The sequence below is a fragment of the Drosophila willistoni genome (assembly GCF_018902025.1).
Source record: "Drosophila willistoni isolate 14030-0811.24 chromosome 2R unlocalized genomic scaffold, UCI_dwil_1.1 Seg167, whole genome shotgun sequence".
Lineage (NCBI taxonomy): Eukaryota > Metazoa > Arthropoda > Insecta > Diptera > Drosophilidae > Drosophila > Drosophila willistoni.
Window position 1 is genome coordinate 12,687,275 of NW_025814050.1, and position 15,220 is coordinate 12,702,494.

At 31.8% G+C, this 15,220-nt stretch overlaps 1 protein-coding gene across 6 annotated transcripts in view; it reads right to left on the reverse strand.

The window, feature by feature from the left end:
- Positions 1-448: 448 nt before the first annotated feature.
- Positions 449-15,220, reverse strand: part of LOC6642209 (calcium/calmodulin-dependent 3',5'-cyclic nucleotide phosphodiesterase 1) — a 136,939-nt gene continuing 122,167 nt past the window's right edge. For 3 of the 6 annotated variants that reach the window (XM_047010774.1, XM_023175918.2, XM_023175917.2), the window contains 3 exons: positions 5,565-5,814; positions 2,846-3,971; positions 449-921 (listed from right to left, as the gene is read on the reverse strand). In XM_047010774.1, coding sequence (XP_046866730.1) covers positions 755-921; positions 2,846-3,971; positions 5,565-5,814 — 1,543 coding nt within the window. In that variant the 3' untranslated portion in view covers positions 449-754. Of the gene's footprint in view, positions 922-2,845; positions 3,972-5,564; positions 5,815-10,812; positions 11,095-15,220 lie in introns of those variants that run through there. The other 3 variants (XM_023175921.2, XM_023175919.2, XM_023175920.2) reach the window with 3 other exon arrangements.

Sequence of the window (15,220 nt, forward strand, 5' to 3'; positions counted from 1 at the left end):
CTGTCACCCATTTCCTTTCCATTTATGTTTTGTTTTGAGCAATATATTTTCTAAACGAAATTAAAGAAAAAATAAAGAAAAATAATTTTGTTTTTCGTTTGTATTTAAAAATATATAGTATAATTAATAGAGCTCTTATTATAAATTCATAATAAAATTATGCAATAAATTCCATTGATTTTCAGAAACTAAAAATAATTACTTAAAAAACTAATCACTAAATGCTTGAAGAAATTAAAACTTTAACAAATAATGCAAAATAAAATTATTACAAAAAATTAAAATTAAAATGATGTTTCTTTTTTGTTAAGTATTTACAAAAGTTTTGTCAATTTTATATAATACATAAATATATAGTTTATATTGTGCTTGATTCTAATATTTGCTTAAATTTTCACTATACACTGTTTTTTATTTTATTTTTAATTTACTTTTTATATAGGTTGCAACAACAAATTATTTTCTATTATTTCTGTGTTGGTTTTGTTTTTTTCTATAACATAGAGAGCTTATAAGAAGCGTTTTATATGCATTTTTTTTTTTAAATTTTAATGAAATGTTTGATTTTTTTTTGTTGATGTTTATTTTAGTTGGTTAGTTGGGGTTTTTTTGTGTTTTTACAGTATTTGCTGCTTTTTGTTTCTGAGAAATTATTATTATTATTATGTTTGATAGACTTCTTGCTATATGTGCTTAACTGTTGTTTAATGGGTAAGTTCTTATATATATATAAATATTTGCTAGGATGGCCAATTTAATTGGCAGCAGCTGCATCCTCTCCACCGCCTGCCGCATTCTGTTCTTCACTTGGTGTCGTCTCTGGCTCTGGCTTTGCCTCAATGGCCGCAGAAACTGTCTCGTCTTCTATTGCATTGGCGGCAAGTTCCTCTGCAGCGGCAGCCAAAGCTCGGGCCTCAGCATCTGTGGATAAGGAATTGAAGATTTTAATTAGTCTAAGGTGTTTAACGGAATTCATAGATATGGTGGAATTAATTTGGACATAACAACTTCGGCAGTTCCGTAGTTTGCGACCCTTGCAAAGTTTGCCTAATATATATATGAGATGGCTATATTAGAGTAATTGTTTGAAGCTACATACAACATGTGTATGTCTTTTTCAGTTGTAAAGAAAATCTAGGCGAAAATCTTTGACTCATTACAGTAAGCTATTATAGTGGGGACACTTTAAATATAAGTGAATACCTAAAATTTAAAAAATTTTAAAAATAATTACGGGTTTTATTCTCAAAGAACAATTTAGATATGTGACTATTTTATCGAATAAAGGTGAAACGATCTAATAAATTTTCCAACTTTCATTCTTAAAGGAAAAACAATAGTCTGAATGCTTCATTACTTTATGTATTATTGAATGGAATAAATTATAGAGAACTGTCGGAACTTTTGAAACTGAGATAATAAAATCGTGTTTTTTTTTTAACAGTTATTGCAAGGGTATAGAAATGATGAAGGATGTATAATGAATTTTATATAGATACAGTGCCGTAGACAGAGGGAAAAGCAAAACGGAACTCTCGGTTCTCTACCGTACTAGATTTATATATTTGTGGGAATTTTGTTTTTATCACAATAACCACTACATTTACTCCTTTTTTATACCTATACCTTTTCATATACATATATATGTCAATGAGACCTCAGAAAATAAACTTCACTATAAAGGAACAAACTGACTAACTATTGCAATTTCGTTGAACATAAGAATACCTGATTTTGATATAAGAGGCAATTATCTTTCAAATATCAAAAGGGCATCGGACACAAGGGCGTATACTTTATTGCATATATCTAATGATAATTAATTTTATCTATTAACATTTTAAAAATGTAAAAAAACGAACAAATTTTGTAATATTCGAATTTAACTATATTTGGCCGTTGTTTGCATATTACAATAGCAAATTCAGATTCCTTATAAAAGTTTTGAAATAAGCAACCAAAAAGTTTTTTTTTAATACGTACGCTACTTTTGTTAAATTGAATTTGAATTATTTAAAAAAAACTTTCCGCCAAAAATGTTCTGCCTGACAGAAAATTAGGTTAAAATTATTAAAAGTTACATAAATATTTACAAAAATTTAGATATTTAAAATAGAAGCCAATTGTAAATGTTTAAACTTTGAAACTTCAAATTCCTTAAAATTATTTACGTATGTTTGTTTTAAGAAAAACCGATTCATGCAAGTTGTTAGAAATTTCAAAGCTGAGAAAATTCGTGTAAAGAATAAACTTGCTGATCCTTAAAAAAGTCTTGCACTCTGGGCAGTTGCTACGAATTGTAATGTTGTCTAATGATGTAATAAAAATTCCCGAAAAGTTAAAAACCTTTAAAAATAATTTTTATCAAATTGCAAAGGAACAGACGGACAAATCCATTGAGAAAACAAGAACCTACACTTTCAAATTGATTTTTATTTGTGTATTATTTTTTGTAGTATACTTAGTTTTTTTTTGTTTTAGATTTTGCTTATAGACTTACGTTAGTGAAACATAGTTTTATTATTATGTAATTATGAATATAAATGAAATGGGGTAGTGCTCTTTCTTCGCCGCTCCAAAAGTTCTGCGTAAATTTAGGTTGAGGGGGAAGGTGCATTGGATTTTGATTGTACTTCTTAAATTTTTGCATAAAATAATTAATTTTGGTCGCTAAACTCAAAGATCAAAGCAATGGCCATTGGCATTTAATTAAGGTTAGATTAGAGGTATGTTTTAGGTAAAAAGGAAAAGCCAATTTATATTTAGATTAATCAAGACTTGCCAATGTTTGAGTATATGGCTGAGATTATTTTCTTTTTATTCTGTTTTAGTCTTTTCCGCCTACCTTTGATGGCCTGCTCCTTCCAGATTTTCTTGTTCTCGACAAGGCAACCAAGCCATGGCTTGGGTATGGTGAATTTGGCTGTATTGCTACCGGTGGGTAAACTTTTTCTGGCCATGGTAATGGTGCCGTCACCGGTTTTGGCTTCAGTATCTCGCTTGGATTCCACTGGCCCGCTGCCCGCTGCCCCTGAATTTTGATCTTGCGCTCCATCAGCACCTTCCTCGAGCAATGGTGAGGGTTTTGGCTTCAATACTGGGGCGATGGGTCCCAGTATATATTCCAGCATATCGGATAGAACCGACATACTTGGCTCCACAATGAAATCAATGAAACCAATTTGCGATTCGGCAACCAATGTATTTTTACGATCACAAAGCGGACTAAACGGTAAGCCCAATTCCTTTTCCAAATCGCCCTGACGAAAGAATTCCTCCAGCAGCAGCATTGTCCAACGATGATGGACACCCCACTGTTTGGCCGGGTGGGAGATATCACAACAATGCAAGACCACAGACAATGCCTTCGATTTGTCTATGGTGGCCTCCTGAAGGGTTAGTAAATTCCTCATAGTCTTTAATTGCTGGAAATGGCAAGTCATATCGGTGGCCAGGACCATATCAATAATTAAAGTTCTCAATTCACGATATTCCTCGCGTGACAAATGCGTCAATATATTATATTCATCATCCTTCAATAGACGAAAACTGGCACTAACATGATGATTCTCCAGCACAGCTCGATCATTGTACATTAAAGCTGTTTCCGATCCCGACATAACATGAAAATTATTTGTGGTACCCGTATGCTCATAGTCATGCAATAGAGCAGCCAATAGCGAGGCAAATATCTCCAAATCTGTTAGCCAGTTCATTAGACCAGTATTGCATAGGCAATAGTGCATTGTCTGCATCACATCGACGGCATGCAGATTATTATGATATGGATTGCGGTAACGACAATAACCCTCCTCGACCCGATGTAGGAATGCCTCCAAGGTGACCGGTGCGATTTTGAATTTGTGTATCACGCCATAGCGATTGAGCAGATCATAGGCAACATATTTAACCACCTGACCACTGGCTGCCTCAGTCAGGGCAAAAACATCGAAAGTCCAATCGTCAAGATTCTAAAAACACAAGTGCCAGAAAAAACCAAAAAAGAAAGGTTATTCAATTGACTTTATACACATAGTAATTATAGTAATGGTTTCTAAAGATAATCATTTTAATTTTGGCTAATAAAGTAGTTTTCTTTAATACTTTATCACAAGATATTTCTTTGATTCAAGACAAATATCAATCTTTTTCTAATTAAAAGCGCAATTAATATACAAATGTTAATAACCTTCTAGTATTTCCTATAAAATAATCTTTGTAAGATCGACTTCCAGGTGACAAAAATAGTTAATTAATTATTAGTTTAATCCTTGTTTTAATTGATAGTATCGTAAATACGCGTATAAGACATTAATAAACAAAATGTTCTATGCCAAAAAACACAGGATGCCCTGAAAAGTAGGCAATAAAAAGTGAACTAATACATTGTATGGGGAGCAAAGGTTTACTTCCTAGAAGAAAGCAATAAAAACATCTTTTCTTTAGTTTATTTAGTCAAAAATTTTGACTAAATAAAGTTATTTAAAAACCATTGTATTAATTCATCAAATAAAAAGAAAATGAGTATACTAAATTTTTAACTAAACTTATTATTATTATTATTATTAAAGTATATGATATTAGTTATAAACTATCAACCTAACCATACTACATCCATACACTAGCCTGGGAATCGGACCCGTATCCTCGTTGTTCAGTTGACTAAATGACTGGGCCACTTAGACAACTCATCTAACGAGGACTGCTCTAACTAAATTATACGCTTATGAATTTCAAAACATTTAAAAAACATCTTTTATGTGACTGGTTATCATTTATTTATTCTTTTTTAAATAAATAGTAACAAATTTTGAAATTTTAATTTAACTTTTAAAAAATGATCCTATAGATACACTTATAAATTTTTTTAACTGTTAAAAAATTAGTATAAAAAATGGTTGTTTAACTGCTTATTGAGAGATTGTTTAGAAAGAAAAACTATAAGTAGTCTTCGTTTTCTCATTTCTCAAAAATCTCATTTTTGTTGTCTACTTGCACTTGTGTATTTCATCCTTGATATCATTGGGATGATATCCTTATCATCCTTATTAATTTCTTTATGTTTTACAAATGCTATGTAAACTTAACCCTCTAAGGGTCGTGAGTTTTAAATCGATTATCGTAAAATATATCAAACAATGAAAACTATTACTTTTTTGAAAATTTTTTTAAATTAGGAATAAACAAATTAAGCATTTTAACATTAAATAATTCTAATATTTAGAAAACGGTCAGAATTAATGATTTTATTAAGCATCGATAAGTGACTTGAAACACTATAAATGAAGTTTTGTCTGAAAAGCTTAATGACTTTAGCAACAGACAGACGGACAGACAGACATTTACCAAATTTATTATACTTTATTAAACATTAAATAAAAAACAGATTGGAATTAAATCATTCCTAAAATGAAATCAAATTTCATTATATAACCAACTTACTTATTGGCATTTCTAACTCTTTATGCTCATAGAACATTAGAGACGGATATACTAGGACGATTAGTTAACTCAACGAGATCATACAACTATAATTTAAAGTCTAAATACTTCTGTTGACTCACCTTAAGCAACTTAACCACATCGGGTGGAAATTGCATTAGTGCCGAACTGGAGACACGTCTATAAATGCGATCCACAAAGATGCCCGCCCTAATGGCATGGGCCACCGATCGAAATTTTGGCTTCTCATCGCTCTTACGTTTGCTGGTGGCCATTTGACGGGTGAAGGTTGAGGCCAACCATTCCCGTACTTCCGGCGGCACCGCATCCGGTTGCACTTCCGATAACTCGTCATCCTCATCGGCCAGGCGCCTAAAGTAGGTAGCGGGTAAAAATGTGACAAGGAGGGCACATGGCAGGAGGTGGTTGGAGTTGGGGGAAAGATAAATATTCTCATTAGTTCAATTGCATTTACAAAATTCTATTCAATTGGGTTAATAATTTACAAACATAGTTAACTTAAAATTTTGTTTAAATTCTAACAAAAAAAGAATTAAATATTCTTGCTCTAGTTGGTAGTTATTATATTTGCTTTGTTTTTTTTTATATATTTAAATTGCATTTTGTTTAGCTTTAGTCAAATTGAAATTAATTGAAAGCAAAAGCCAAAAGGACAATAAAAAAAGAAAACAATAAATATCTTTAAATTGATTAAAGAAAACCAATAAAATATTAATACATTTCTTTTGTTTGTGTATAGAGGAGGAGAGATTTTAAAGGAAGGAGAAGTTTTATTAGTTTTTTTTTTTTGTTTCTTGGAGTAAAAAAGAGTTAGTTGAGAAGTTTTAATTGGGTGCATAAGTAAAACATAACAAGTTTTGATTAAATAGTAACAAGAGTAAAACATTAAATACATTTAGTAAGTATACATAAAAAGACATATATAAAGTTAGATTAGTTAGTTGAGAGCTTAAAAAGTTGTATTCTTTCTTTTTTTTTTTTGTGGTGATGTTGGTGAGGTGGGGGCATTTAGTTTGGGGACTTACATAAAACTTTCTACTACTCAGCAAAAAAAAGCAGGCAAAATGGTCATGCTATAAGTGTGGGTGTGTGTGTGTGTGTGTTTGGGTGGCAGTAGGGCGTGTTGTGGGGGCGTGGTGAGTTTAACGAATTTATTAATTTCATGCCAAGTTTTTTTTGATATATATTTTTTTTTGCAGGTGCAACAACTAGAACAATTACAATTGCAACAAATTAACAACAATTGTTTATAGAGACACACACATACACTGAGAGAAACAAATTGAGCTGTTTTGCCATGAAAAATTATTACTTTTCATTAGACTTTGTAAAAAAATTTGTACTAGTTATAAATTTGAGTAATATTAGAGTTCAATATATGATTTAAAGGTTTGATCTTTTTGCACCAATCACGTTCTATTTTTTATTCGTAGGCTTAATATAAACTTTTGTTTATGTACTTATATTAAGATTTACTTCTAATACACATCAAGTTCAATTTAGTTTAGGCTTTAATTTTCCTAATGATTCGACATTGATGAATCAATTTTTCTGTCGTGGATAATAGAAAGAGGATTACGAATAATTTTGTTTTCTTTTCAGGTATCACTATTTTTTACTTCCCAATATTTGTCTAAACAAATGTATTTATCAAAATGAAATTAAATAAGAGAATAAATAATAACAATAATTGCCTTTATATATTTTGTTGTATATCTTGTGAAGTATTAGACCTCCTTAAAATGTATTACATTTCAAGAATCACCAAGTTCTATTATCAGCGAAAGAACTCCAGAAGGGCAATAGCCATTCTATGTCTTCCAACGCTAAAACTAGTTGGGAATTGCAACTATATGAAGCCAAAAAAGATTGGCGAAGCCTTCAATAACGAAGGCCACCATTTTGTGCATACCCTTCAATTTCTCCTGAAAACATCACATAAAATAAGACGGCTAAAAAACCGAAGCACATATTGGCAATCAGCGAACTATTCTATGTCGTGACCACCTATAGAACACCTATAGAAACTTGAAATAATTGTTTATAAAACGAAATGTAAATTTTAATTTAATTTAATGAGTAATTTTTCCCCTGACTGTTTAATTATATTTTGTTTTGTTAAATTCTGATATTAGAATTCGGCTTGTATAACTTTCAAAAGTTAGGGGTTTGGGTATTGTTGGTACCTTGGTTTAAGGTCTTCTTTATCAAGAGACCCAAATATTTTCTTTGCCTCGTGTTTCGAGGCTTCTGAAAATGTATCTTGTTTTTTTTTTTATTATTTTTTTAAGTCATTGTTTTAACTTAATTAGTTTGGTAGGTGAGTCGTGAGACTACCGAATTAGCTGTATTTATTTTAAATATATTAGTAAACATAGATTTTAGTATGAATTCAATTCTTGGCAAAGAATTTTAAGTAAATCATTTTAATTTTTTGCCCAAGAACTTGATAAAAATAACTCTTTATAACACTTTGTTCCCGGTTTACCATCTTAACAAGATGACAAAAATTTTGATATGTTGAGAAATATTTATCAAAATGCATTTAAAGTTTTCCATCATTCCAATCAGCAAATTTAGTTGGCATGTAAAGCTAAAGAAATAGATAAGTTAGACAAAATATAGTTTGATTTAGTGTTTCTAATTTAGTTAAAATAAAAGAAAATGCCATATAGCAATTACTATCTACCATTAAAGTCTAATTCAACAAAAGACTTAAAATTTTCATCAAGTGCGCTTATACAACCAAAAAAGGACACAAGAAAAGGACTTGCAACTTTGAACTAAAATGTGTAAGGGACACCAACTTGGGAGTACACTCGTATTCAGGTTCAGATAGGTTAAATGCCCTGAAAGCTGTTGTAATTGGCATTGATAAGATACTTTTCTCACAGGCACCGAGAAGGAGACATAGATACATTGGAAATTTCATTTTAATTGGCCCATTATGTGCATTACTCGTAGTCAATCAGAACCTATTGCTATGACTACGTAGTAACTGCCTTCGTTTTTTTTTTTGTTCTTTTTTTAAAATTTACATTTCAGATGGGTAGTAAAAAAAACGAAGCAAAAAAGTTTTCTAGAAAATTTGCTCTTCGTCGAATACGTTGAGCCCCCAAAGGTTTCGCCTGAGACGAGTCATGTCTGAGGCCGCTCGCCGCTTGTGTGACTTAAGCAAATTGGCGCAATATTCAATTATGGTTAATTAGGGAAACTTCAGAGCTCAGACAACGGAACAGATTTTAACTTGAACTTGGTATGAGAAGAAGTAGAAATGTGTTAGGAGCAAAGATTAGGCTAAAAGTCTGCGGCTTATGGTCCTACATTTGCTTTGCGGTCAGCATAGAATTTGCTGATTTAAGTGGAATTTGGTAGTTTGGCTAAGTTTTGCTTCAATTTGCAGTCAACAACTTGTGAGCTTAACAATTAGCAGAGATTAGTTTCGTAGTGTTAACAACAATGCTATTGTTAAGTTGTCTAGATTTGAATAGTTTCTTGAATTCCATTTAAATATAGGTATATACCTATTTAGTATTAAATAATACATATATTGGCTGAGCTATAATTGTAGCTCAAATTTTTGAATGATTGAACTCGAGCTTATTTACAGTAGTAAAAAGTTGTGTCATGGTAGAACTTCATTAAAGAACTAGTTTAACGAATGTTCAAAACATTATCAACGTATTAATATGGCCATAATGTTCTTCATTAAAAAATAAAGTTGTGCAAGAAAAATTTGGTTTTCAAGAAAACAAAACTATATGCCTAATATCTGTTACAAATTATTTACCGATTTGACTTTTTTAATCCAAAGTTGACACATATATTCTTTATTATTTTGTCTAAAAGTTGTCTTATTAGTTTTTCGAAAATAACTGTTTCAATGTATATTTTCTTTAAATCGGAAAAAAAATGTAAAAAAATTGCAGAAAAAGTAATTTTATAGCTTTTGAAAAACTCAATTGGCTTTAAAAAAAGATCGAATTGAAAATAAAATTATTTTACCATTATAATCGAAATGCCGACTAAATTAACCTTTATTGGTTTAATATCAACAAATAAATCAAATTACACATTGAAATTAATTTGCTTGACCTTATCAAATATGTTGCAGCAATTTTTATCTAGTTTAGTGACTACTTTAAAAACAATTTGTAAATTGTAAAATGGTTTTGTGTTTTTTTAGTTTTTAACTTAGAACTTTCTTTTGTTTGTTTGAAAAACAGAAACCTACCAAAGTATCCCTTAAAGCTTGACAAAGATCTTTAATCAATTATAATTTCTTGAATTTAAAGATACATTTTATACTGTTTTTTAATTAAGTTACTCTTAATAAGATTTACTCAAATCGTAGATAGATGGATATTGCCACTAAATCTTGTATAAAATTGAATAAGAGGCTTTCAGGAACCGAGTCAAAATAAATGAACAAATTTATTATACTTTTCAAAATGATATGCAGTTTTATGCCCATATCATTGTTAATAACATTCAAAACAATTTGCAAGTTTGCAGTTTATCTAAAAATTGTGCAGTTTTTATAGTTTTTTTGTGTTATTTATTAACTTATTTTCAATAAAGGTTTTTCCACTTCATTATTGATTCTATGAATTGGAGATATCGTGTATTCATATCATTAGATAATGTAGGTCGCGTGCCGAGTTAAGACCCAGACCCAGCAAATAATTGGGAAATTGAAACCTTCCTTAAAGACTTGGTCAATATATAAATTTTTCCATTACGATGGAACTGCCAAGTTGGCCAAAGATATTCCAAGCGTATTTAGTCTACACAGTTCTTGTTAGTTAGTTTTCCTTTCTGTTCCTTTAACAATAAATTTCTCCTACTCCTCACCCTGTTGGGAGTCCTTCTTACACAACACTAACCACAATCTATGGCATTGCCTGGGAGTTCGTTCTAAGCTCATAATTTTCTTTTTTTTGTGCTCTGAGGAATTTTTTTTTTGGTTTTTTATTTTTTATTTTGTGTGCTGCACTTCCTACGAATAAAAAATCTAAATTGTTGGTTATTGTTGTTGTTGTGCTAGAAATTTGAATGAAATGTATATATATATATTTTTCTTATGCTTTGCAGCCACGGCAAGAGTTTTAAATATTTCAGACAATTTTATTGTCAGTTGTTAATAATTTCAAGACAGAGTTTTTTGGATTTTTTAGTGAGTATTTTATATACCATTCCTTATTCATGGCATGCTCCGCTTCAATTGCACACAACATAGCGAAAGATTTATTCGAAAAAATTTATTTACTTTCTTAATTTTTTATTTTTTTTTTATTTTGTGAACACACTCTTTAAAATTTGGAATTTATCTCTTGGGAGATGTCGCACCTTTTCTTCTTTTCCTGAGTCTCCTTGGCACGATACTGAATTATGAACTGTATTAACTCGACGGTTATGACGCTTTGTCGGCTACTTTCACGCCTCAGACGACTCATGGCGCGCACGGCGACGACGACCACGATAATGACGGTAAAACGGTTGACTCTACTACGATACTCTGATGGCAGTAGCTCTATTACGGGTAAAACTCCTGATGTGGATAATGCTCCTGCCTGACCGTAATTCATGGAGATGAGAGAGAGCAACGGCAACGAGGTGTGTTTGCCGAAAGGGGGAAAAAATTGACTTTGTGACAATGTCGTGACCGTTTAGAAATTAATACATCACTTTTAGCATTTGGTAATTAGCAGGACGCAGGACGAAGGACTCTACTGCTATCTGCTATCTCGTCAAAATGCGCTTTTAATGATGACACAACAAATATAAATATTTGTGCAACACTTTTTTTCCCCCCCTCCTTTTTTTCTTTCTGTTTTGCAATAATATTTAATTTATATTTGTCACTCTCTCGATTTTCGCACGACGTTTTTTTTGCCCGTATTGTATGTAGTTGGCCCTTTGCGAGTTAAATTTAAACTAAATGCGCGCAAAATACTGAAATGTTGGTAAAAAAAACCAGAACCTATACGTCCATATACTTGGGAGAAGCCTTTCATTGCAGCTCTTTGCGTGCTGGTTAAGAGTTCCAGAGCTCGGAGAGTTTCGCAGCTGGATTGCGTGTACATAGCTTGGCACACGCCAACTGCAAAAACTCAAAAAAATACAAGAAGAAAATATATATATCTATAGAAGGGAAAACTCCCTTGGTGGGGCGAAAACTATGTATGGAGGACGGCCATATCAATTATGTCAGCACTAAGACATTGCAGAGTCATGGCAAGCCTACAAAACTAACTATTATGTACAATATGCCTCACCCCTTCAAAATCTACACTTAAAGAAATGCCCAGTCAATATTCCAGGGGAGTTTTTCGAACATAAACAAAGCCCTTGAAATGTGAAAACAATTTGAAAGGCTTGATCAGTCAGCCAACGAAAAGAGATTCTAATTTCCAAAAATATTACATTTTCTTTCTCTCGGTTTAGAATTGTGTAATATTTTGCTAAAGTCGTAATTTTGTCATAGAACTATTTTTAGTATTAAGCGAATCATGAGCATGAAACTAAGTAAGAAAAACTCTGTATATGAAAGTTTTCCAGACATTTCAAAACTACTTTTTGAACTAATTATTTGGCCAAACATTTTGAAATTTAAATAGACGAAATATTTTGTTTCTGTTAAGGATCCTAAGAACCTTATAGATATAGTCCTTAAGGATGTGAAACGAGGGGAATGTTGCCCCTTAAATTATGCAACGGGCTGAAATAGGGTTCATTATGTTCAACAAGATTGCAACTTTTCGCCTTTGCCTTGTAACTTAAAAATTGTCCATAAGCTATCATTGCCTTAAGAATTATTTTTATCCACAGCTAAATTTTAAATTCTTGGACTGCTCATTGCGTATTTATGAGGGCAAAATTGTTATATAGCCTTTGATTTACTAAAGCATTGCAATGCGAAAGGACGACTAGCCTAATTTGTGGTACATAAGAAAGTGTAGTGGCTTTTCAATTTAAATATTTAAATATTTTATTTGAATATGAAAACACTTCCGAGCTACATATGTACATATGTACAAAGGATTTCATTATGTTTTTGTGCTTAAGATTTCATGATTTTCACAAGTTTTTTTGTGTCTTTGATAACACAATGGCAACCTATTTAATGTCTGCAACATAAGAAAATGTTGTTTCTTTTTTATTGAATAGGATATTTAAAAATCGGATTAAAATTAACCGAGCTTCAAAGATGATGTTTAAGTTACAAGATTTTCACATCAGATTTCTTTGGAAAAAGTCTGTCATATATGCACTAAAACAGAATATAAATACGTAGAAGAATCAGCTAAGTATCTATGTAAACTTAAAAGAAAGTGAAGTTAAATGTGGAAAGGTTTCCTTAGTTTTACTTTAACTTCAAAAATAGACAATATTTGAACCATGTGAAAAAATGTCACTTAGTTAAATTTTTGTTTATTTCATGCGGTTTCAAAAATGGTTTCAATTACTGGATATTTCGAAAAAAGGGGCAACAAATAGTTCAGAACTTTCATCATTAATATACACACATTTCAGCTTAGTAATAGTTGGTGAAATGCTAAACTAATTTCTTTGAGGTGTTTTCTTTTAATCCCCTTTTCTACTCTTTGAAAATGATACCTTAAAAGATTAAACGAGTAACTATAGTTCTATATCTTGCCATTTCTAATCCCCCTCTTAGAGTTAGTTGACCAGCATGGTATCAAATATAGTGACTGCAATCAAGTGTCTTAAATACCCATTAGCTCTATGGAAATAGTTGTTCCTTTTTTGCTTAGTGTAGTAGCTAGACTTAAGGAGAGGAAATATATGTATATAGATACATATGTATGGTATGTTTGTATGTATGTAAAAGTATATAGTATTTTTACTATTTCAACAAAACAATTACACAAAATGCTAAAAGGCATCCCACCAACAGCAACAACAACAACAACAACATGAAAAGCTACTAGGAACAAAGAATAGCTTCAGTTTTCTCTGATAAACACGACAACGTCACGACGCTTGAAGCAACTTCCTTTTCTTTATAGTAGTTTTTCTTTCTTAATTTTCTTGGGTTTTGTTTTTTTTTTTTATTTTGAGCCTTGGCGTTTGCCTTTTGTTTTAATGACTTTGCATGCTAAGAAATGGAGAAAGATGTGGCCCTTGGTTAGGGTTCAAGGTGGTCGAAAGGGCCCATAAAACTTGTCTTAAACAATTCCCAATTGCCTAGGCGGTCGGTTCTTGGTTGTTTATTTGAATACAATTGCATTTCATTTTCGTTTTCGATTTCGTGTTCGTGTTCATTTTGCGTGCTATTGGCATTTGTTAAACTAAATTGCAGCAGTTATTGGCACATTTGCATTATTTTTATATATATGTATGTACATATATAAACTCACACACCTATTTGGCTTTCCTTTGCCAGTTACACTTCAATTAATATATAATATGCATTTAGAAATCACGCAAACTTCAATCAAAGGAACATTCCCATACACACACACAGAAAGAGAGGGAGCGCCTTGAAGTAGGCAACAGGTTGCCTTTAAACCAAAGTAAAACAAGCACGAGAAATGGCGAAAAATTTGTTAAGCTAATTTAAAGCAATTCTAGCGTAAATTTAATTTAAAAATGTTTGTTTTTCCATTTTTTTTTTTTTTTTGAAATTTGTTGATGTGTATTTTTTGTTCATTCATTTATCAAAGAAAATATTTTTCATACATTTTTGAGTCATAAAAGTTGTTGACAACTTTTTTTTCGTTAGCTCTTGAAAAGTTGTTTAAACCTTTTTGGTTGAGATATTTTGTGCTCCATGGATTTTAAGGCTCATTTAATGCTGCTGCTGCTGTTGTTGGCCTAATAGAAAGACGAAAATGATGATGCCTACTCTCTGTCCTGTCCGGTTCTGTCCTGTTCTATCCTGGCCATGCGACTTAATAGTTATGCGTGCAATTTCCTGTGACCGTGCTACAAGCGTTTTTGTCGTTTCCCATCCTTGTCATTGTCACATTTCGGAGCGGACTGACTGACTGACAGTCCGACCAACCAATAACAACATCCATAGCATAGGAGAGTACGGGAAATTGCTGGCAAATTGACAGCTTTGTTTTGTGTCAATGATTTTTCTGTTGTTTCGCTAAAATCTCCAAAACTCACATGGACCATTTACCTATACTCTCTCTCTGTTATGCAAGAAGAACAAGTATCGCCAAACACAAAAGAAGATTTCTTTGAAAATCCGGAACTATGCTAGACGAGAGTTGTTTGAAAAGTTGTTCACAGAGGAGTCTTACACAGTTTACCGACAAAACACAAGAAATTCAAGCTAAGTTTTCTCCCTTAATCTAGCACTTTCAACTTTTCTCAGCTAAACTTACAGACGACTAATCCTAATTTCATAAACTTTAATCAATCTCCTCTCGTTATTAAACACCCACTTCTTTGGCTTTGGGATTAAAGTCTATGTTGGTGGTTTCTCCTTTTGTATTACCGAAAAATAGCATAACAACAACAACGGTTCCAAGGTCCTTTCAATTGATGTGCCTAATATTTTGAGGACACAAATTCAGCTTGTCCCCTTTTTTTTTTCTTCGTGAGTTGCTTATGTGGCAAAAATTGGCAGTTAACATCATTTATTATTGATTTTCCTTTTCAGCTAATATCAGCTGACAAAAAGAAGACCAAATTCGATACATAGTTTGTGTGTCTGTCAAGGAGTGTTGTGTTCGAGGGGTGGATGGGTGTTTATATACTTTTACTTTTTCTTTATATT